Genomic DNA, 22480 nt, shown 5'->3' with positions numbered 1-22480 from the left:
TAATAAATAAATATATCAATCAATAAATAAATATGTACATAAATCAGTAACAAATAAATAAATACATCAATAATAAACCAAGAAATAAATAAATAAATGCATTTATCAATAACAAATAAATAAATACATCATAAAATAATTTAAAAAATACATCAATACATAAACCACAATCCAATAAATATATATAAAAATACATACATAATTACATACATCAATAATAAAAAATAAATAGATTAAATAATAAATAAATACATCAATTCTAAATACATGCATGCATCAAAAATTAATAAATAAAGCAATAATAAATAAATAAATACACCAATAAAAGATACATATTATCAATAATAAATACGTAAGTAAATATTTAGTATTGAATACAATCAAGTGGAAGAAATTAATTCTAAGAAATATATGTAAATTAGAATGTCCTACATGATCTCACAATTAATAAATCCTACAAATACACAATGAAGGCAGTTTTCCAAATCAGAAAGATAAAAAATCACAAATATTAGACATTTTTAACAAATTCAGGCTGCTCTTATTTTAATTTGATTTAATTTACTTAAATTTTCTTTTCTTTTACTTTATTCAAAACTTCAGCGGCTGTCTCTTGCGCCACCCCTTTACGTACGTCACTGTCTCTTGGTTTCGCCCTCAAAAACTCCATAAAGGGGAGGATTTAATATTTATTAGCTTTGAAAACTACACATGCAGTTTAATTGCAATATTTAAGCAGGCAAGTAACGTATTTAATTTATTTATATCACACAATAATCACGAATAGCTTTATTAATATAGATTGAATCTGTTCGGTCTCCCCTTTCTAGTACATGGTTCGGTTCTCTCCCGTTCGAACGTGGAAGCGGGAGGAAGTCGCTGCTACGTCGCCGGTTGTTGATGTTTGTCGAAGAAGGAAAGGTCGCCGCAGGTAGTCTGAAACGAACAACAAGCACTGAATCATGTCATATAACGCAGTGTTTCAATACACACCATCACCCGTTCGTATTTCAGCCACTTTATTAATAATTTGCTTCCGTTTCTGTTGTTAGAAGACGGTAAGATAAGTTTGCTAGCTAGTGTTAGCATCCAGGAGGTTCAAGATGGACGCCGTTTGAGATCATAGTTTTATAAAGTGTTTTCTCGTTTAAAACAGCCTCACAGTGAAGTTTTTACTCTACAGGATGGACGTGACGACGAGTTTGAAATCTCTGCTGCTGGTTATCCAGCAGTACAGAGACAGCAGGACGGCACAAAACGCAGCGCAGCTACAAAAACAAGTGGAGGTGAGCTGTCATGTTAACGGACTGCCAGAAATTCAGTGTTTTCATCCATAAAACACGTAAATTAATGGTCCGATTATCCTTCATGGCAACCTACAGCGAGCACAGGTTCAGTGTCAGTCTGTAGGTGCATCAGGATGGGGTAGCTAAATCAAAAATCATCAGCATATGTCCACTTGCTTTAATGTCAGTTAAACTGCTATTCAAAATGAGGTTTTTGAACAATATGTGCACAAAAATATACAAACAATCCCTTTATTCCTTAATCATAATACAGAAGTGCAGTGGATCATATTTGCAGAAGATCACAGTCACACTGAGGCATTTCACAGAAAAACAGAAGACATACAAGACGTTTAGATAAAAAAAAATGCATCACAGTGAAAATGACAGAAATATAGGTTAAAAGAGTAAAATGTAAACAAGCAGAAAATAGAAAAATAAACAAGTAAAACAGGAGAATAAAAACGTGCAGTGCAAGTATGTTCCCTGAAGGAAATTACAGTAACAGCAGTTATTCACATGAATGACAGAAGCAGCTATTCTCATTTGCGAGAAATATTTGCCAAGTATATCTAATATCTTTTCAGGTTCATTATAAGTTTCTTATATGTTTACATGTATAGTAGGTTGTTGATCATAAGGGCATTTATAAATGCCTTCTCTGGGGGGGATTTTGTGTTGAATTTGGCACGGCGTTCGTAGGAAATGAGATGCAAAATTGTGCAAAATAGTGTGATTTTATACAGTCATCTGAGAGTTACAGCAGTAAAAATACACCAGGTTGGTTCACCTACAATACCACAGAGAACTATGATTGAGGTCATTTTCTACCGCTCAAACGCCAGATGTAAGGGAAATGACTAGTACTGCTGACCCTGGCTATAATTCAGATGGTAAGTAAGTTTGGAAAATCTTTGATCCTGACCAGATTAAAGTGTCTAGGGTATCGTCCTTTATGGTCCATGAGTTCTCAGTGTTAGAGGTTAACAAATCCCATCATAACCGGATTTCTCAGATGCCTGACTTATGGTGTTACACATCAAATCAGTTGAGTTATAACCCTGTATGTTATGAGATATATTTGGAATATATTTTCAGTCCTTTCAGAACTGTATCTCTTTCATGTTAGGCTTAGAAAACAAATAGCAAACCAGTGCAGCTTTTTACACCCCTAACCATATGTGAAGATGCCATTAGAAGTAATTTAAAGTGTCTGTGACTAATTAAGTATACTTTAATCAGGATTGTGCTTCGGTATGATGATAGACTGAAGATAGATGGATAGATAGATACCTTAATCCTGAGGGATATTAGGCCCTCGGTGCAGAGGTAGGTGTACGCTTTTCATGAGTAGTGAATGAAGTTTGCTAATATGTCGACTGTTCAGACTTTATGAAGAAATTCAAACAGGGTGAGAGTTGATTTCAGTGATATGAAGTGACATCTACCCTCCTTCTGGGTTCAGTTAAAAAACAAACAAACAGCAGAGTGAAAAGGATGGGGAGGAAGATGATTTCCGTACAGATAAGGATGAGGTTCAAGGTGGTGGTTTTCAGAAGAAATTCTGCGAAATGGAAAATTCATTGCTTAACGTCAGGCTTGTGATTACAGCAGGTCTCCAGAACAACTTTCTCTGTCTTGTCTCAGGCAAAACTTATCACTTGCTGAACCTTTTCTTATCGATAAACACTATAATTTACCAGTGTTCCCTAAACGCCCCACATTGCAGACTGCTGTGACAGGTGTGTGAGCAAAAACTACTTTGAAAAGAGGTAAACTAAGGCGCTCGATTTGTCCCAGATGAAACTGAGAGATTTCCCATGAAAACCAGCTCATGTTGGTGCCACAATATTTTCTTTTTTGTGTGTTTTCAGGAGGTTTCAGGCCTGAAATGCGACCGGCTGCTGTCCTCGGGTCAGGTTCTGCCCAGTGAGTGTGTGAGTGGCCTGGTGGAGCTGGCTGGAAACCCCAACACCAGCCCCGCCCTGACCAGCTCCATCATCTCCCTGCTGGCCCAGCTAGGTAGAGTTCACCTGTTCACACCGTAACACTGCATCAGCTGAGGCTCAATTCCAAATACCGTCCTTTTTTTGCTTTTACTTTAACTACATACTGCAGATTTCATCAAAAACAGGTATTATTTCATGTATATCTTGGTTTATTTTGGATATTTTTTATTGTGCACTTCATTTCCTAAATGTTGGCACCATCTTTGCTGCTGTAACATTGTAAATCCCCCCACTGTAGCATTAATAATCATATTTTAACCTATTTTATGTAAAAAGCAGCAGCAGCAGGCCAGTTAATGTGTGAATCTTGAACTGCCATCGCTCTCTGAGACATAATCTTTTGTGTTTTTACAGCCAGTGACGATCACAGCCGGGAGATTCTCCACAGCAGCTACAACCTCACCAGCACCCTGGCTGCTGTCATCCACTGCCACAGCGCCACACCTGGAGAGGCCCTGGTGCTGCAGGTGAGTTGGCCACCGGAGTCGAGATGAAGCTGACAGTCAGAGAGACGTGAGGTTTGCACGAGACAAACAGGAAAGTGGAAAAGAAGCTGTGGTGGAGACAAAATGCTGCAGGCAGGGAAGTTTCCAGCAGCTTTTCATCTGTGCAAAAGTCACAAAAACTCTCACATCCTGTTAGAGCTGATGCAGATTTCACAAAAAGTAATCAGCCTCTAGCAGCAGCTCGTATGGTTGTTTGATTTCTGACACTGTAGCATCTCAAACAACAAAGCAGTGTCCAGTCTGATGTGATTAGACTCTGAACCACGCATCATTAATCCTGTTAGCAGAATAAACTGTCTCAGTGCAAAATCAGACTTAAATATCAGGATCAAGTCCAGCAGAAACAGCTTATACTCTCAGTGTGTGACCGAATCCTCTTCTGTGTAACGAATGTTGTCAGTACTGTATATATTCAGAGTATCGGACTGTAAAAAATACTCTCTGCCTGTCTGTTCTCTTATCTTTAAGAATCTAGTGCAGGGTTAGTTTAGGTTCCACGTTCAGCCCAGTTTGATCTCCACTGACCATAAAAATCACAGCATAATAACCTATAAATAACCACAATTCTTAATTTTTCCTTTGTTTTAATGCAAAAAAATTCACATTTAAGGAATTATCTTTATACAAAATATTATGAACAACCTGAAATTTCTTAAGAAAAATAAATTCAATTTCAGCAACATTGTTTTTCAGTTTATCATTTACACATTAAAACTTACAGATCACAGAATATCTAGAAAGGAACAAAGTGTTTAGTCACAGGCATGTATGTAGTATTGCACCTTGTGATCAAAATGACAAAAGTCAGACAAAAATCAACAAAAACAAGACAAAGTATGACAAAAATGAGACACAGCATTACAAAACCCAGACAAAAAAGGACAAAAAAATGCGGCAAATGACACGAAACAAAACAAAAAAGAGACAACAAAGTTACAAAGTGACAAAAAAAATGGACAGACGACTCAAACGAGACAAAAAATGACAAAAGCGAGAAACAGTATGACAAAAAATAGACAAACAACACAAGTGAGACAAAAGCAACACACAACAACGAATAAAGCGAAATACAAGCTGAAAAAAAGACAAAAACACAAGCAAGACAAAAAGGAAAACAGACAAATGACAAATCAGACAGAAACGTGGAAAAAACAAGACAAAATATGACAAAAATGAGACACAGGATTACAAAACCCAAACACAAAATGACAAAAAATGCAGCAAATGACACAAAACAAAACAAAAAAGAGACAAAAAAAAGTTACAAAGTGACAAAAAAATGGACAGACGACTCAAACGAGACAAAATAATGACAAAAGCGAGAAACAGTATGACAAAAAACAATAACAAAGCAACACACAAAACAACGAATGAAGCGAAACAGAAACCGAAAAAAAGACAAAAACACAAGCAAGACAAAAAAGAAAAACAGACAAATGACAAATCAGAAAAAAAACAAGACGAAATATTACAAAAAAGAGATGCAAAATGACAAAAAATGCAGCAAATGACAGAAAACAAAACAAAAAAGTTACAGTGACAAAAACAATGGACAGATGACACAAAGGAGACAAAAAATTTCATAAATGACACAAACGAGACAAAGAATGACAAAAATGAGAAACAGTATGACAAAAAACAATAACAAAGCAACACACAAAACTACGAATGAAGCGAAACACAAACTGAAAAAAAGACAAAACAAGCGCACAAGCAAGACAAGAAAAAACAAATGACAAATCAGACAAAAAACCCTAAAAAACAACACAAAATATTACAAAAAAAACCAGACACAAAATGACAAAAAAAAACAATGAGCAATCTAGTATTTTACTTTATGATCCAAAAGACAACTTGTCATTAACTAGAAATGATTTTAAATTCATAGTTTCACAAATAAAAGTCAATGTAACGCTATCACAACTGTCTAATTTTAAAAAATCTGAAAACATAGGTGTGCTTGGTGAATTTAGCGGTGCATCACGTGTTGTAATGTCGCGTTTTATTTGTGTTTCAGTGCCTGCAGGTGCTGCAGAAACTGACGTACAACGCTCGCATCTTCCAGTCAACAAACTACATCCCCGAGCTCGTAGCGTTTCTCATGACCAACATGTAAGAACCGCATCTGCCCTCGTACGGTACAGTCAACGGAAACGCCCGCTGCTACTGTTTGGTTTCAGCTAACCGTGTCTCGCCTTCCATCTCCAACCACAGACAGTCTCACAGTGATGACGTCATCATGCCGTGCCTCGGTCTCATGGCCAACCTGTGTCGCGACAACCACTCGGTGCAGAGCCACCTCAAGTCCCTGGTGAGTCTCTGCTGAGTCATTTCATCGAGACGTGACCAGCTTTAACAGCTCATCTGTCAGTCTGTTTACTTTGTCCTGCCTGCAGTCTGAGTTCATTTATTTGACAGAAACTTGGCATTTTTATTATTATTATTTCTCAGTGGGGATGGGCTCCAGCACCCCCCCGTGACCCTAGTGAGGATAAAGCGGTGTATAGAGGATGGATGGATATTTCTCAGTGTTTCATAAACAAAACAGCTCAACGTGAGACGCTTGTTTCGTCATACATTGGCCAAAGTTGAGAAAGTGGAATATTTTCCGTTCAGACTAATGGAAAGGAGTTTAAGTTTTGATTTTACTGCATCTGTTGAAATTAGTTCAAATTGCTCTAAATTAGTTAAAGTTGCTCTATATTATTTAAAGTTGATTAAAAATGAGTTAAAGATGCTCTGTATTAGTTAAAGATGCTCTGTATTAGTTAAAGGTGCTCTGTAGTAGTTAAAGTTGCTGAATATTGGCTAAAGTTGCTGTTAATAAATTAAAGTTGCTCTGTATTAGTTAAAGGTACTCAAAAATTAAAGTTGCTCTAAATGATTTGACGTTGCTCTATATTTGCTAAAGTTGCTCTATATTAAAGTTGCTCTATATTAGTTACAGTTGCTCTATATTAGTTACAGTTGCTCTATATTAGTTAAAGTTGCTCTATATTAGTTAAAGTTCCTCTATATTTGTTTAAGTTGCTCTATATTAGTTAAAGTTCCTCTATATTAGTTACAGTTGCTCTATATTAGTTAAAGTTCCTATATATTCGTTTAAGTTGCTCTGTATTGGTTAAAGTTGCTCTATATTGGTTAAAGTTCCTCTATATTAGTTAAAGTTGCTCTATATTAGTTAAAGTTGCTCTATATTCGTTAAAGTTGCTCTATATTAGTTAAAGTTGCTCTATATTTGTTAAAGTTGCTCTACATTTGTTAAAGTTGCTCTATATTGGTTAAAGTTGCTCTATATTAGTTACAGTTGCTCTATATTAGTTAAAGTTGCTCTATATTAGTTAAAGTTCCTCTATATTTGTTTAAGTTGCTCTATATTAGTTAAAGTTCCTCTATATTAGTTAAAGTTGCTCTATATTGGTTAAAGTTGCTCTATATTGGTTAAAGTTGCTCTATATTCGTTAAAGTTGCTCTATATTAGTTAAAGTTGCTCTACATTTGTTAAAGTTGCTCTATATTGGTTAAAGTTGCTCTACATTTGTTAAAGTTGCTCTATATTGGTTAAAGTTGCTCTATATTAGGTACAGTTGCTCTATATTAGTTAAAGTTGCTCTATATTAGTTACAGTTGCTCTATATTAGTTAAAGTTGCTCTATATTAGTTAAAGTTGCTCTACATTGGTTAAAGTTGCTCTATATTCGTTAAAGTTGCTCTATATTAGTTAAAGTTGCTCTACATTGGTTAAAGTTCCTCTATATTAGTTAAAGTTGCTCTATATTAGTTAAAGTTGCTCTATATTAGTTAAAGTTGCGCTACATTTGTTAAAGTTGCTCTATATTCGTTAAAGTTGCTCTATATTCGTTAAAGTTGCTCTATATTAGTTAAAGTTGCTCTACATTTGTTAAAGTTGCTCTATATTGGTTAAAGTTGCTCTACATTTGTTAAAGTTGCTCTATATTGGTTAAAGTTGCTCTATATTAGGTACAGTTGCTCTATATTAGGTACAGTTGCTCTATATTAGTTAAAGTTGCTCTATATTAGTTACAGTTGCTCTATATTAGTTACAGTTGCTCTATATTAGTTAAAGTTGCTCTACATTGGTTAAAGTTGCTCTATATTCGTTAAAGTTGCTCTATATTGGTTAAAGTTGCTCTACATTTGTTAAAGTTGCTCTATATTGGTTAAAGTTGCTCTACATTTGTTAAAGTTGCTCTATATTGGTTAAAGTTGCTCTATATTAGTTACAGTTGCTCTATATTAGTTAAAGTTGCTCTATATTAGTTACAGTTGCTCTATATTAGTTAAAGTTCCTATATATACGTTTAAGTTGCTCTGTATTGGTTAAAGTTGCTCTATATTGGTTAAAGTTGCTCTATATTCGTTAAAGTTGCTCTACATTGGTTAAAGTTGCTCTACATTGGTTAAAGCTGCTCTATATTGGTTAAAGTTGCTCTATATTAGTTAAAGTTGCGCTACATTTGTTAAAGTTGCTCTATATTAGTTAAAGTTGCTCTATATTAGTTAAAGTTGCTCTACATTTGTTAAAGTTGCTCTATATTGGTTAAAGTTGCTCTATATTAGTTAAAGTTGCTCTACATTTGTTAAAGTTGCTCTATATTAGTTAAAGTTGCTCTATATTAGTTAAAGTTGCGCTACATTTGTTAAAGTTGCTCTATATTAGTTAAAGTTGCTCTATATTAGTTAAAGTTGCTCTATATTGGTTAAAGTTGCTCTACATTAGTTAAAGTTGCTCTATATTCGTTAAAGTTGCTCTATATTAGTTAAAGTTGCGCTACATTTGTTAAAGTTGCTCTATATTAGTTAAAGTTGCTCTATATTAGTTAAAGTTGCTCTATATTGGTTAAAGTTGCTCTACATTAGTTAAAGTTGCTCTACATTGGTTAAAGCTGCTCTATATTAGTTAAAGTTGCTCTATATTGGTTAAAGTTGCTCTATATTAGTTAAAGTTGCTCTACATTTGTTAAAGTTGCTCTATATTAGTTAAAGTTGCTCTATATTGCTTAAGTGTTATTAGTTTTTCCAGTGTTCATGTAACAAATCAATCATACTGAAAAGTAATTCATACTGTAAGTGTTGATCTGAAGACCAAACAACTGACTGAGTCTTTTTAAGGAAGCAGACAACATCTAAATCACTCTCAGCTGGTGGCTGCTTAAAATATCCAGATTCTTGTGGATGATATGTATATGTATGTATGTGTGTGTTTGTAGGACAATGTGAAGCCGTTCTACCGCACACTGATCAACTTCCTGGCTCACAACAGTCTGACTGTGGTGGTCTTCACGCTGTCCATCCTGGCCAGCCTCACTCTGAACGAGAAAGTCGGTGAAAAGGTAAACAGGAAACAACCCTGTGGCACATTTAGAGCACATTTTACCCATTTAATGTTCCACGTATGCAGTGCTTAAACCCGGTGAGGTTGTTTTCTTACAATATCTTTGTACATTTAAAGTTTTTACAATTTCACATTCCAGCTATTTCTCAAAAAACCATGTTTTTAATATCATTGCATTTAATAATACTTTTAAAGACATTGTGATAATTAACTATCCCATCACCGGTAATGTCATAGAAAAGGTGATAAAATGCACAGCTTTGGAGGAAAAGAGTGGAAAAATGTGAACAAAATGGATGTCGACATTCTGCTGCTGTTCTGTGTCATATTCTTCTTTTTCAATCATCAAAATGTTAGAAAAAAGCAACAAAACAACACAAAATATTACAAAAATGAGGCACAAAATGACAAAACAAAAATGAGCAATCTCGAATTTCAACGTGTCGTGGTCTAGAAATGATTTTAAATTTATAGTTTTACTAATTTACAGCCTGCAGTTAATGTCTTCTCTGTGATTTTTACACTTTGTGGACCAGACTGGACCCTCTGGAGTTCCACTTTTGGCCCACGGGCCTCATGTTGGACACCCCTGATCTAAGGGTTGACGCATTTCTTAGACCCCCTGTCATAAAAACAAGAAAACGCAAATATCTTAGAAATCTTTATAAAACTTGTTCCAAGCTAAAAAATTATATTTTTATGTATTTTTCAAATAACAAACTGGAACAACTAGTGCTTTGTTTTCTATTGGGCCCTGATAACAGCCTGCTTTGTTTTTATGCAGTAAAATATGTTTTTCTGTTCAGGAATGCAAACAAATAGCTGTAATTTATCATCTCAATCAAAAAATAATAATGTGCTTTGCTATTTTTAATGAGAAAATCCATTCAGAACAGCAATAATTCTATTTTAGCATTAAAGAGCTCGCACATGCTGGCGGATTAACCATTACAGAAACATTAAACACTACAGTGGTAATCAGCAGTACTGTTAATTTAGTGCAGCGGTGGTTAACACCTCACACTGGCTGGTGTGAAACATTAGCTCAGCTCTGTACGTGGGTAGTTTCAGCTGTCATTTGCATCTTAACTGTCCTAAATTACTGGAATGTTCATATAAAGTCAAAAATCCCCTCGCTTTGAAAAGGAATCTTGTATCAAAATGGTGACAGACAACTTTTTTGCAAAGACTAGGTTGCTTTCAGCTTCTTTTGTCAACTAAAACTGTCATGAAGTAAGAGAGAGAGGAAAGAAGCTCCTGGTTTTTTCTTTCTGGCTGCTAGCATTAGCATTAGCAACATGGCAGTACCTGAACGGAAACTTTGATCTCGGTGTCTAAAGCAGACTCAAACGTCCGCTTGTATTAATAAGCAGTCAGGTGTTGTTACTTATTGATTTAACAGAAATAAAGCAATCTGGATGTTGATTTTTAAGCACATCCAGTCTTAAATGTAGAGCTGATGTTTCGTTTTTCTGCAAAATATTCATGATTTTCATCTAAAATTCCGACAGTTTTCAGCAGATTACTTGAATAATTCAAGTTGGAAAGACTGAATCATTCTAAGATGATTAGAGAGGAGTTTATTTGCATTAAAGATACAGAATAATTCTGATAAACGCTGTTTAGAACATCTATTAATTAGCATAACACCGATAAAGACGTCTGAAATTGTTTTTTGCATTGGATTACATTGAGATCTGAATTTTTGCTCGTCATATGTTGATTTAAATGATGAAGCTAATTTGTTGTGCCGCACACATAGATATAAAATTTTTGATTAAGTTAAAATAGGCCACTACTAAACAATGATGGAGCTAACTCAGTCTACAAATCATACTCTTGTTTGCAAAAATGGACTAAAATTGTGACTCAAATCATGACATTTATCAAAATAACCCTAAAAGGATGTTGCAGAGAACCTGTATCTGCTCAGCGTTGTTCTGTCTGAGATATTTCCATGCAACTTTCTTTTTCCTCGTCAGTGTTTGTCTCTTGTTCCTCTGTACGAAAGTTCAACAACAGCTGTGTCTTTTATGTAAATTCTTGTGTTTCCGAGAAGCTGAAATTGAAGTCAATTATGTCTTATCAGAAGGACTTGTGAAGCAGATTAGTCACAGAAAATGAGAAGTGTAAACAGAGCCTTCATTTTCTCACGAGTGAAGCAGAGAACTCATTTAAATACTGACTGAGACTTTTATTATTCTCGATCTGTAGCATCAGAGACTATTTCTGTGTCCGTAGGCGTCATTTTGCCTGTTTCCTTTTTCTGAGTTCCTCTTCTCACTTCAGATTTTAATCTCTACTGAGAAAATTACTAAGATCCCTGTCGTTGACGCTCAGCATGTTGTCCCGTTACTGAATTTGCGTTTTCTCTTATCAGCTCTTCGATGCCAAGAACATCCACCAGACCTTCCAGCTGGTGTTCAACATCATCGTGAACGGCGACGGCACTCTGACCAGAAAATACTCAGTTGACCTCCTGGTCGACCTGCTGAAGAACCCCAAAATAGCAGATTACCTCACGAGGTACACGAGTCTCCCACACCGAGCGTTTGGCCTTAGAGGTTAGCTTCAAAGCTCACCGTGCTGTGTTGTCCTGTGTTTGTAGGTATCAGCACTTCTCAGCATGTGTGGCTCAGGTCTTAGGACTGCTGCGTTCTAAAGACCCCGATTCAGCCGCCAAGGTGAGGTTTGACCACACGTTAGGGAATTCTCTGTCCACATACACTACCGTTCGCTAGCCAGATAATTCCATGTTCTCCATGAAGGCTCTCACTTTTATCCATGTGCTAGCATAACTGTACAAGGGTTTTCTAATCATCAATGAGCCTTTCAGCACCATTAGCTAACACAATGTAGCATTAGAACACAGGAGTGATGGTTGCTGGAAATGTTCCTCTGGACCCCTATAGAGACATTCCATAGTTGCTCTAACCTTTTAAGGTATGTAGATACTTAAAGTTGCTCCATATTAAAGTTGCTCCATATTATTTAAAGCTGCTCAAAAATTTGTTAAAATTGCTCTAAGATTTGTTAAAATTGCTCTAAAATGAGTTAAAGTTGCATTAAAATGAGTTAAAATTGCTCTACTTTTGTTAAAGTTGCTCTAAAATGAGTTAAAGTTGCTCTAAAATGAGGTTAAGTTGCTCTGCTTTCGTTAAAGTTGCTCTAAAATGAGCTAAAGTTCCTCTGAAATTAGTTAAAATTGAGGTAAAGTTGCTCTACTTTTATTAAAATTGCTTTAAAATGAGTTGAAGTTGCTCTACTTTCATTAAAGTTGCTCATAAATGAGTTGAAGTTGCTCTAAAATTTGTTAAAATTGCTCTAAAATGAATTAAAGTTTCTCTTCTTTTGTTAATGTTGATCTAAAATGAGTTACAGTTGCTCTAAAATGAGTAAAAGTTGCTCTAAAATGAGTTAAAATTGCACTACGTTGGTTAATGTTGCTCTAAACTGAGTTAAAGTTGCTCTACTTTCATTAAAGTTGCTCTACAATGAGTTAAAGTTGCTCTTCTTTTGTTAATGTTGCTCTAAAATGAGTTAAAATTGCTCTACAATGAGTTAAAGTTGCTCTTCTTTTGTTAATGTTGATCTAAAATGAGTTACAGTTGCTCTAAAATGAGTAAAATTTGCTCTAAAATGAGTTAAAATTGCACTACGTTGGTTAATGTTGCTCTAAACTGAGTTAAAGTTGCGCTACTTTCATTAAAGTTGCTCTAAAATGAGTTAAAGTTGCTCTACAATGAGTTAAAGTTGCTATACTTTCGTTAATGTTGCTCTAAAATCAGCTAAAGTTGCTCTGCTTTCGTTAAAGTTGCTCTAAATTAAGTTAGTTGCACTCAAATGAGGTAAAGTTGCTCTGTTTTCGTTAAAGTTGCCCTAAAATGAGGTAAAGTTGCTCTAAGTTAAAGTTGCTCTAAAATGAGGTGAAGTTGCTCTGCTTTCGTTAAAGTTGCTCTCAGTTAAAGTTGCTCTAAAATGAGGTGAAGTTGCTCTGCTTTCGTTAATTTTGCTCTAAATAATAAAATCCTTATTTATACGCATTATTTGCAGGTGTTGGAGCTCCTCCTGGCCATGTGCAGCGTCTCCGGTCTGCGCTCGCTGCTCTGCCAGGTGGTTTTTAAGCCGGCCGGACCCAAACTCAGAGCTGCCGGCCGCCGCCAGGGGGCAGGAGTGGAGGGTGGACGGAAAGCAGAGGACGGCCTGGCTCTGGTGCAGTGGCTGAGCTCGCCTGTGGAGGGCGCCGAACGCTGCTCGCTGCAGGCTCTGCAGCTGTTGAATGAGCTGCTGGAGGTAGGACAGATTTCACACCGTTCACAGGTTCCATCCAGCCACAAAACTGCACATTAAAGCTACACTTGTGGATTTTTTCTCTGTCATACTTCATGTATTTTGAGCTTACTTAATTTTTATTCTGTTTTATTTTTATTTACACCCTAATCTTCTGTGTTGTTTTATTGTTTACCCTTTTATTGAATATCCGTGCTGCTGTAATAACTTAATTTCCGTCCTAATAAAGTCATCTAAGTAAAGCAAATTTCACTGCAGCAGTGAATCCTGATCTCTGGTTTTGAACCATTCAATTAAACCCAAATATAAGCACCACTATTCTCTTCAGCTCCTTCTGTTAACTTACTTTTAGCTGAATGGTTCTTTGGTGTGATGTCGTCGCTCCTTTTTTTTTTAGATTTTTTGTTTCTAATTTTAACCCTCAGTCTTATTCTTTAGTTTTTAAACTTTCTAGTACGACTGGACCCGAATATCTGAATATTCAGTCGTGACGGTGGTATCTGAATATTAATTTTGAGATCCGAATATTCGTACCGACATGACCCCCCCGTCGGACGTTACAGTATGAACCGATCGTAATATTCACAGCATCGCCCAACGAGGCCAACTAGGTGTCAAACTTTCTCTTTCATTCCTTTAGTTCTCTGCTTTTATTCATATAAAATTTCAGCTCAATGTGGAGTAAAACAATCCAAAATGTTTACAAAATGAGGCATTGCGTTTGCATTTCTTCACGCTCTTTTGCGGACAGCACATTTCTTTTGGTTTCTGCTGTGTTGCAGCTTTTCCTGTGTTTAATTTGAATTTTAATCGACCTAATGTGACTTTTATGGTCCTGTTCTGGTTTTCCTCTCCATCCAGGAGGCCTTGGCTGCAGACACCATGCCTGATTCCATGCTGAGCTTCGTGGAAATGTTGCTCCCGGTCCTGTTTGAGCTGCTGAAGGGCCTCGATCCTGCTCAAGGAGACGCTCACGTCAGAAAACACTGCCACCGAATCACCCACGTCACCAGTCTGCTGCTAAATATCCTTTTACTTCCTCCTCAGCTGCTCTGATGTTTTTGTCTGCATCGATGCGTTTTTTGTTTGCTTTGAAGCCTTGACTCTTCCACTCCTGTGCACCGAGGACTCCACCAGATCTTTGGTGTCCCATCAGGTGAGCGCTCAGCTCTGCCTCTCCCGGGTCGAAGCCCTGCTCTCCTGTTGTCATAGCAACAGCCCCATCACCTGCCTGCATCCCGGCTCTGACGACGACCTCAGGTGAGTCTGACCAACAGGTTCACCGCAGATTCTCACATTTCTCTGACTTTTAAGCGTGTCACTCCAACTCTGTGGGTGTTACGATCACAGGTTCATGAAATAGAAACTGTCGGGATGAGTCATACAAATACGCTATGTTCGGTGTTTCTCGTTTTTACAAGCAAGGAACATTTTTAAAAATCTTTTTCATAATGAAAGCAGTGGGATTCTGCTTCTGAACCCCAAAACTAGCCACTGATTTTATCTTTGGAGGATCTGCAAATTTAAGTAAATTTATCACAGCGAGGAACTGTGAAAACAGAAGGAATCTTCAGGTTTTCAGCTTTCCGACGGTCTGTGAATGCATCGTGTGTCGGGAAAAACAACCAGTTCCAAACTTAAAATAAAATAAGTCGACAGAAAAGTTGCAAAGCGACGATAAAATGAGACACACGACACAAACAAGACAAAAAATGACAAAAGCGAGACAAAAATGACACAAAACGACAAAAACGAGACAAAAATGACAAAAACGATAAACAAAACGACGACAAAATAGTCAATACAAGCGAGACAAAAAAACACAAAATGACAAAACCGATGCTCAAAACAACGGCAAAACACAGAATGACAAAAAAAAAAACCATAAGCAAGACAAAAAGGAAATGCAAAACAACAAAAACCAGACAAAATATTACAAAAATGAGACACAACGGCAAAAGCGAGGAACAAAAAGGAGACAAACGACATGAAACAAAGCAAAAAGAGACAGAACAACTGAGTTACAAATTTACAAAAGGACGAAAACATATTTTTTAATTAATTCAAATCAGTTCCTTTAACTGCCCAGATTTTAAACACTTAAAATTCTATTCCACTGTTCTGCATTTAATTGAACCTCCCAGAAATACACAAAAAGATGCTTTTATGTAATCGCAGTAGTAAATATACTCTCTTTCTTACAGTGTAAAAATACAGTATTTAAGGAGGTGAGGTAGGATTTTCAGCGTATAAAAGCTTATTTCGCAGATAGAACTTTTATAAATAAGATTTTAAATGCGTGACTTTTATTATTATTTATTTTTGTGGTGTCATTTTGCTGCATTTCCGTCTTAAAGTTGTGTTTTTTCTTTCAGTCATGTGTGTGCAGAAGCTCTACTGAAGACTCTGGAGTTAATGAGCAAACTGAGGCAGCAGGTGAAGGACATGGAGACCAGTTTCTACAGGATGCTGCAGGTAAACGCCGTGTTCTCGCCTCTTCTTCTGCTGCTGCTTCTGCTTCTTTAGCTGATTCAGTTTCTCCTCCAGGACCAGAGGATGGTGACGCCCCTCTCTCTCGCCCTGACGTCCCGCCACAGAGAACATGTCCAGACGGGACTGTCGCTGCTGTTCGAAGCCACTCCGCTGCCAGACTTCCCTTCCTTAGTGTGAGTCCAGAAAATCCTCATGTCTGCTGGCAAACGTACCTTAAAGGAGAGTTCTGGTGCATTTCAGCCTGCTGTATTTCTGATCTGTGTTGCTCTTCTGGCTCTAAGTGCCGTGCTAAATTTGCACCGTTGACTTCTGTTGTAGAGATTCGGAGAAACTGAGGTTAGCGGAGCAATTAGCAGGAGCTCCAGCAAGTAAGTTAATGAATTTAGCCACCGAGAACGGACATTTAGCTAACTTCTCTTGGATGCATTTGAGTCATTTTATACAATTTAGCTCATTTCGACCAACTTCAAGTCATTTTGAACATTTTTATGAATCATTTTAGACAGTTTTTGAAATATTCCAGACACAGGGGAAAATGTTTTACATCATTTTGGAGAGGTTTCACATCATTTTGGACAGGTTTCACATCATTTTGGACAGGTTTTTGCCTTGTTCTGACAGGTTTCACATAATTTTAGATAATTTTGTGAGCAACGTTGGACAATTTTTGAGTCATTGTGGACAGTTTTAGCTACTTTTGGACCAATATGAAGTCATTTGGTCATTTTTAAGTGATGTTGGACAGTTTTTGTGTTGTTGCAGACATGTTTTGTTCATTTTGGACACATTCTGAGTCATTTTGGGGTCATTGTGAACACCTGTGGACAGGTTTCACATCATTTTGGACAATTTTTGAGTCACTGTGGAAAAGTTTAACTAATTTTTGGACTAGTAGTAAGTCATTTTTGAGTCATTTTATACAGTTTTTTCATTATTCCAGACATTTGATCTTAGTTTTGGACACATTTTGAGTCATTCTGGACAATTACTGAGTTATTGTGAGCAAGTTTAGCTGATTTTTTTGGACCAATATTATGTAGATTTTGAGTCATTTTCAACAGTTTTCGAATTATTGTGTATTTTATGCTAATCTTGGACACATTTTATGTCATCTTGGATTAGTTTTACATAATTTCTGACACTTTTTGAGTCATTTTGGACAACAGGTTGAAATAAACTAATTATCCTTGTAACTGTATTTAACTGTTGTTTACCAAATCTTATTTCTCAAGTCTGGGAGAAAGCATCGCAGCTAACAACGCCTATCGCCAGAGGGAGGCCGAGCTGTCCGTCAAGCGCGTCGCCGTGCAGGAAGTCCCGCCTCCCAGGATGAACACCAGCGTGTTGGATTCGTCCAGCGCTTCCAGCAGGAGTGTTCACAGCCTGGTGGAGAAGATACAGACGGGTTTGGAGGTAAAACATGAGATTATTTAACACTGAAAAGCTCCTGTATGTTTACTGATTAGTGGAAGAAATTAATCCTGAAGAAGCATTTTTGTGCGATATTGTTATTTATTTATGTATTATGCAATTTTTCAAGTGCAATGTCTCTCAAAAGTGTTTTTCTTAAACTTTCCTTTCAGAATATGTTGTAAATTCTGTGAATATTTGGATCTGTGTGTGTGAACGTGTTTTAAATGAATTAATGTGATTAAAAAAGTACATAACTGAGCTATGTTTTTAGGCAATGCACTGAAATTTCAGGAATTGTAAATCTAACAGTTAATTTCTAGATTATTTATTCTCTTGTTGACCCTTAAAAATATTCAGATAAAACAGTTTGAGAGAGAAAAAAATTATTTTTGACCAAGAATCAGACCAGATAGTTTCTGTCTTGCAGTTATCACAATTGCAAATGAAAGAAATGAGTCATAGACTGTCTAAATTTTTATTTTATGTAATTATTTCCTCATTCTTACAGTAGTTTTCACTTGTCTTTTTGCTGTTTGTAGCTGCAGGAGCAGGCAAAGGACTCACATGTTTCTGAGATCATCGACGTTTATGAACAGAAGCTTTCTGCGTTTACGGTGAGTGAGTTTGTTGGATAAAAACGTCAATTTACAGTGACATCTTTTGGTGTAAAGACATTTTGAACATTTTTATGAACCATTTTAGACAGTTTTTGAAATATTCCAGACATTTTTGATTCATTTTAGACACATTTTAAGTATTTTTTAGTCATTTTAGACCAATTTTTAATCATTTTAGACAAATTTCACATAATTCTGGACGTTTTTTCTTTTTTTGGACATGTTTTGCATCATTTTTGGACATGTTGTCATTTTTGACATGTTTTTGTCATGTTAGACAGTTTTCACATCATTTTGGACACATTTTTTTTTCTTTTTTGACAGGTTTAATATAATTTTTGAAATGTTTCACAACATTTTGGACATGCTTTTGTCATTGTGGACAGGTTTTGCATCATTTTAGACATGTTTTTGTCATTTTGGACGTGTTTTTGTAATTTTGACATGTCTCACATAATTTTGCACAGGTTTTTGTCATTTTGGACATGTTTTACATCATTTTTGGACAGGTTTGTGACCCAGAATCAGACCAAATAATTGGTCTGAAGTTAAAGAGTGACACCTTGTGGTAGATGTGGGCTTTTGCAGGCGGGTGAACAGGCAGGTGTTTACTTTAAACTATCTTTTTAATATAAGGGAAAACGGATCATACATTATTTATATTTTTTATTAAAGTCTTTCATCGCCTACTTGAGGTTTATTTCCTTAAGGAGCTGCAAGTTTACATAGTAAAAGAACTGGATTTAATCATTTCAGAAAGAGAATCTGAGGAGTCTTTGTTGATTTAGGAGTTTTTCTGAATCAGTATTTCTGTGTGTATTCAGTCTAAGGAGAGCCGTCTGCAGGACTTGCTGGAGGCCAAAGCTCTGGCTCTCTCTCAGGCCGACCGTCTCATCGCTCAGTATCGCGTCCAACGAGCTCAAGCTGAGGCCGAGGTAACTCAAACTTAGACCTACCAGAGCTTTTCTACAAACAACTACAGGAAATATTCTGTTCCTGTTTAACATCAGACTTAATAACGTGATAATGACAAATTCTGGCACTGAGACCTTCTGACACTGACAGAATAATAATTTTAATCCTCTATGAAGCATAAAGACACGAGCATTTGTGCTATTTTAGCCTTGTGTCATTGTACATGTGCTATATTTCCCCGTCTGCCTTCAGGCTCGTAAGCTGGCGTCTCTGCTGAAGGATGCTGAGCGTCGGCGGGAGGATCTGCAGGCGGAGCTGAGCGGCCAGGTTCTGGAGGTGCAGCGCTCCAGGGCCGACATGGAGGAGCTGCTGCAGCACAACGGCCGGCTGCAGCGGGACTCTGAGGACCACCAGGCCCTGAAAGGAGCCTACAACAGCCTACTGAACAGGTCAGCAGCTGGAGAACACACATCCATGGAGCTCCACCAAGTTCTGGATCCACAGCTGAGCAGACAATAATGCAGAACAGTGTTATTCCAAAATGACAGTTTAGCCATGCCACGTACTTCTGATTTTTATATTAAATTACATGATGCGGTTTAATTTAGCTTAAAATCCTGAACTTTCTGTTGACATTCTAATTATTTTAGAGCAAGTATAATGTCATTTTAGACGACTTTTGAGTCATTTTTGACAATCTTTTAATATTTTCGAACGGGTGTAATGTGTAATTTAACACGATTTTTGAGCGATTTTGGGCAATTCTTAGTCATTTTAGAAAATGTATGCCATTTTAAATTGCTTTTGAGTACTTTTGGAAATTTTTTTAATCCTCTACAACAGTTATAATATCATTTTAGATGACTTCTGAGCAATGTTAAACAATTTTTAATCATTTTAGAACAGGTGTAATGTCATTTTAGATGACTTTTAAGTCATTTTGTACTATTTTTGTTAAATTTAGAAATTATGTGCCGCTATTTTAGATTACTTTTGAGCAATTTTAGACCATTTTAATCATTTTAAACAGGTGTAATGTCACTTTGGAGCATTTTTGAGTCATTTTTGAATTTCTTTTGACAATTTATAACAGGTGTAATATCATTTTAGATGACTTTTGAGTCATTTTGGACCATTTTTTACAATTTTGAACAGGTATAATTACATTTTGGACCATTTTTTTATAATTTAGAACAGGTATAATGTCATTTTGGACCATTTTTTTACAATTTAGAACAGGTATAATGTCATTTTGGACCATTTTTTTATAATTTAGAACAGGTATAATGTCATTTTGGACCATTTTTACATAATTGTGAACAATTTTAAATCATTTGGAACATGTGTAGTGTGAGATCATTTAATCTCTCCAGTTTCTATTTTACATGTTCCGTTATGGTAACCCTTATTAATGAAGAATTCTAGTTATGAATGACAGGTTCTCTGCTATAACATGCTGTTAAAACGTAACGTTTAATATATATCTGCTCCAAATATCTGTCTTTATCGGTATCGGCCCTGGAAAACCCACATCCCGAGCATGTTTTCAGGTGTTCTTTTAATGATAAAGCGTCTCTTCCTGTGTTTATCGGTGCTGTTTTCAGGTTCAATGAGACGGAGCGGCTGCTGAAGGAGCTCCAGTCGGCTCACATCTCTCTGACCAAACAGAACGAAGCTCTGAGGAGGAACCAGGAAGCTCTACAGCTGCAGCAAGACAAGTAACTCCGTGAATTACACTATTTTTAATCCTTTTAAACAGGTATAATAAGCCACAGAAAGGATTGATGTCATCACTGTTAGCTGCTCCTCATATTTTAGCTCCTATGATTAAATATTTCAGCAGATCTTACACTATATTATAGTGTCTGACACACATTTTAGGACCTCTGTTTGCTGTTTTTAGTCATAAATCCTGTTGGAAATACACTCCAGCATCTCATCTGTCCGTGTTTCTGACTCTTCTCCGTTCCTCTTTCAGGATGGCGTCGGTGTTGGAGGAGAGAGACGAAGAAATCAAATCCCTTCAGTCGGACCTGCAGAAGAAAAACAGCGACATCGCAGGTCGGTTTTATGTCAGTGCAGGGCTGTGAATCATTCTGTGGTTTTAACTGTGTTCTGTCGACACAAACAACCACAAATGAGGAGTTTAACCACAGATTTGATGCTCATTTTGGATAATTTTGAGTGGTTTTTGGACAAGTTTCACATTGTTTTGGTCAGTTTTGAGGTCATTCTGGACCATTTGTAGTCATTTAGAACAGGTGTACTCTCATTTTTAAATAATTTTAGATACATTTTAATCATTTAGAACAGGTGTGCTCTCATTTTTAAATAATTTTAGACAAATTTTAATCATTTAGAACAGGTGTACTCTCATTTTTAAATAATTTTAGATACATTTTAATCATTTAGAACAGGTGTACTCTCATTTTTAAATAATTTTAGACAAATTTTAATCATTTAGAACAGGTGTAATATCAACTTAGAGGATTTTTGAGTCATCACAATTTGTAATGCTTTAGTACAGGTGTCATGTCATTTATGGACCGTTTTTGAGTCATTACTGACAATTTTTAATAAGTTAGAACAGGTGTAATGTAATTTTAGACCATTTTAAAAATCAGTTTAGACTATTTTTAATGATTTAGAACATGTGTATTGTTATTGTAGGTGACTTTTGAGTAATTTTAGACAATTTTTAATCATTTCAAACAGGTGTGATGTCATTTTGGACCATTTTTGAGTAATTTTAGACATTTTTAAAATGATTTAGAACAGGTTTAATGTAATTTCGATGACTTTTGCGTAATTTTTGGATCGCTTGTGAGTCATTTTGGACAAAATCAAACCTTTTCTGTGTTTCTGGCAGGTCTGCGTGTTGAACTTCAGGCCGAGGAGGACAAAGTGAAGGAGAAAGACCAGGAGAGGAGAGAGCTGGAGGACACGGTGGACGTTCTGAGGAAGGAACTGAACAAAACGGAGCAGGCCAAGAAGGACGCCAGCATCAAGGTGAACCCGGACGTCTGTTTTTGTCTTTAGAGCCCCGAAACTTTCTAACATTCTAATGAGAACTTTTGAGCAATTATGGACAGTTTTTAATAATTTCAGACTGGTGTAATGTGAACTTAGATGACTTCTGGGTAACTATGGGCAGCTTTATGGACAGTCATTTCTTGCTTTCCAGGCGTCGTCTCTGGAGCTGCAGAAGAGTCAGCTGGAGGCGAAGCTGAAGCACAAGGAGGACGAGTTGAACAAACACTCGGCGATGATCGCGATGATCCACAGCCTGAGCAGCGGGAAGATGAAGAACGACGTCAACCTGTCGCTCTGAGCAGCGAAGCAGATGAGTTCCTGAGGAAAAACTCGATTTTAAAAACATTCATGGACTTTTTTAAAAGCTCAAATGAACCATTTTACAGTTAATAAAACACACTAGATGAACTCTGTTAAACCTATGTGTTAAACGTTTAAATGTTTGTCTTGTGTGTGTCTGTTTTTATTGTTTAGTGAATAAATGATGGATCTGTTCCAGATTCCAGATCAGATTCATGTTCGTTTGCGCGACTTGTTTGTCTTTGCAAACTGGAAAAACCTT

The 22480-nt window shown here is 36.4% G+C and overlaps 1 protein-coding gene across 1 annotated transcript; it reads left to right on the top strand.

Annotated features, from left to right (window-relative positions):
* Positions 1–834: 834 nt before the first annotated feature.
* Positions 835–22434, top strand: LOC110971572 (cellular inhibitor of PP2A). The gene is made up of 22 exons (XM_051940632.1): positions 835–931; positions 1184–1286; positions 3161–3308; positions 3650–3762; positions 5819–5913; positions 6016–6112; positions 9033–9155; positions 11538–11683; positions 11766–11841; positions 13211–13450; positions 14309–14471; positions 14560–14707; positions 15823–15922; positions 15995–16113; positions 17173–17353; positions 17893–17967; positions 18795–18905; positions 19138–19334; positions 20490–20603; positions 20864–20946; positions 21755–21894; positions 22070–22434. The coding sequence occupies exons 2-22, from the start codon at positions 1185–1187 to the stop codon at positions 22214–22216; spliced, it is 2718 nt and encodes a 905-aa protein (XP_051796592.1). The 5' UTR covers positions 835–931; position 1184; the 3' UTR covers positions 22217–22434.
* Positions 22435–22480: the final 46 nt, after the last annotated feature.

The sequence above is a fragment of the Acanthochromis polyacanthus genome, chromosome 20, assembly GCF_021347895.1.
Source record: "Acanthochromis polyacanthus isolate Apoly-LR-REF ecotype Palm Island chromosome 20, KAUST_Apoly_ChrSc, whole genome shotgun sequence".
In the NCBI taxonomy this organism is placed as follows: domain Eukaryota; kingdom Metazoa; phylum Chordata; class Actinopteri; family Pomacentridae; genus Acanthochromis; species Acanthochromis polyacanthus.
The sequence above is the reverse complement of the archived record's forward strand: the minus strand, read 5'-3'. Positions and strand labels throughout refer to the sequence as shown.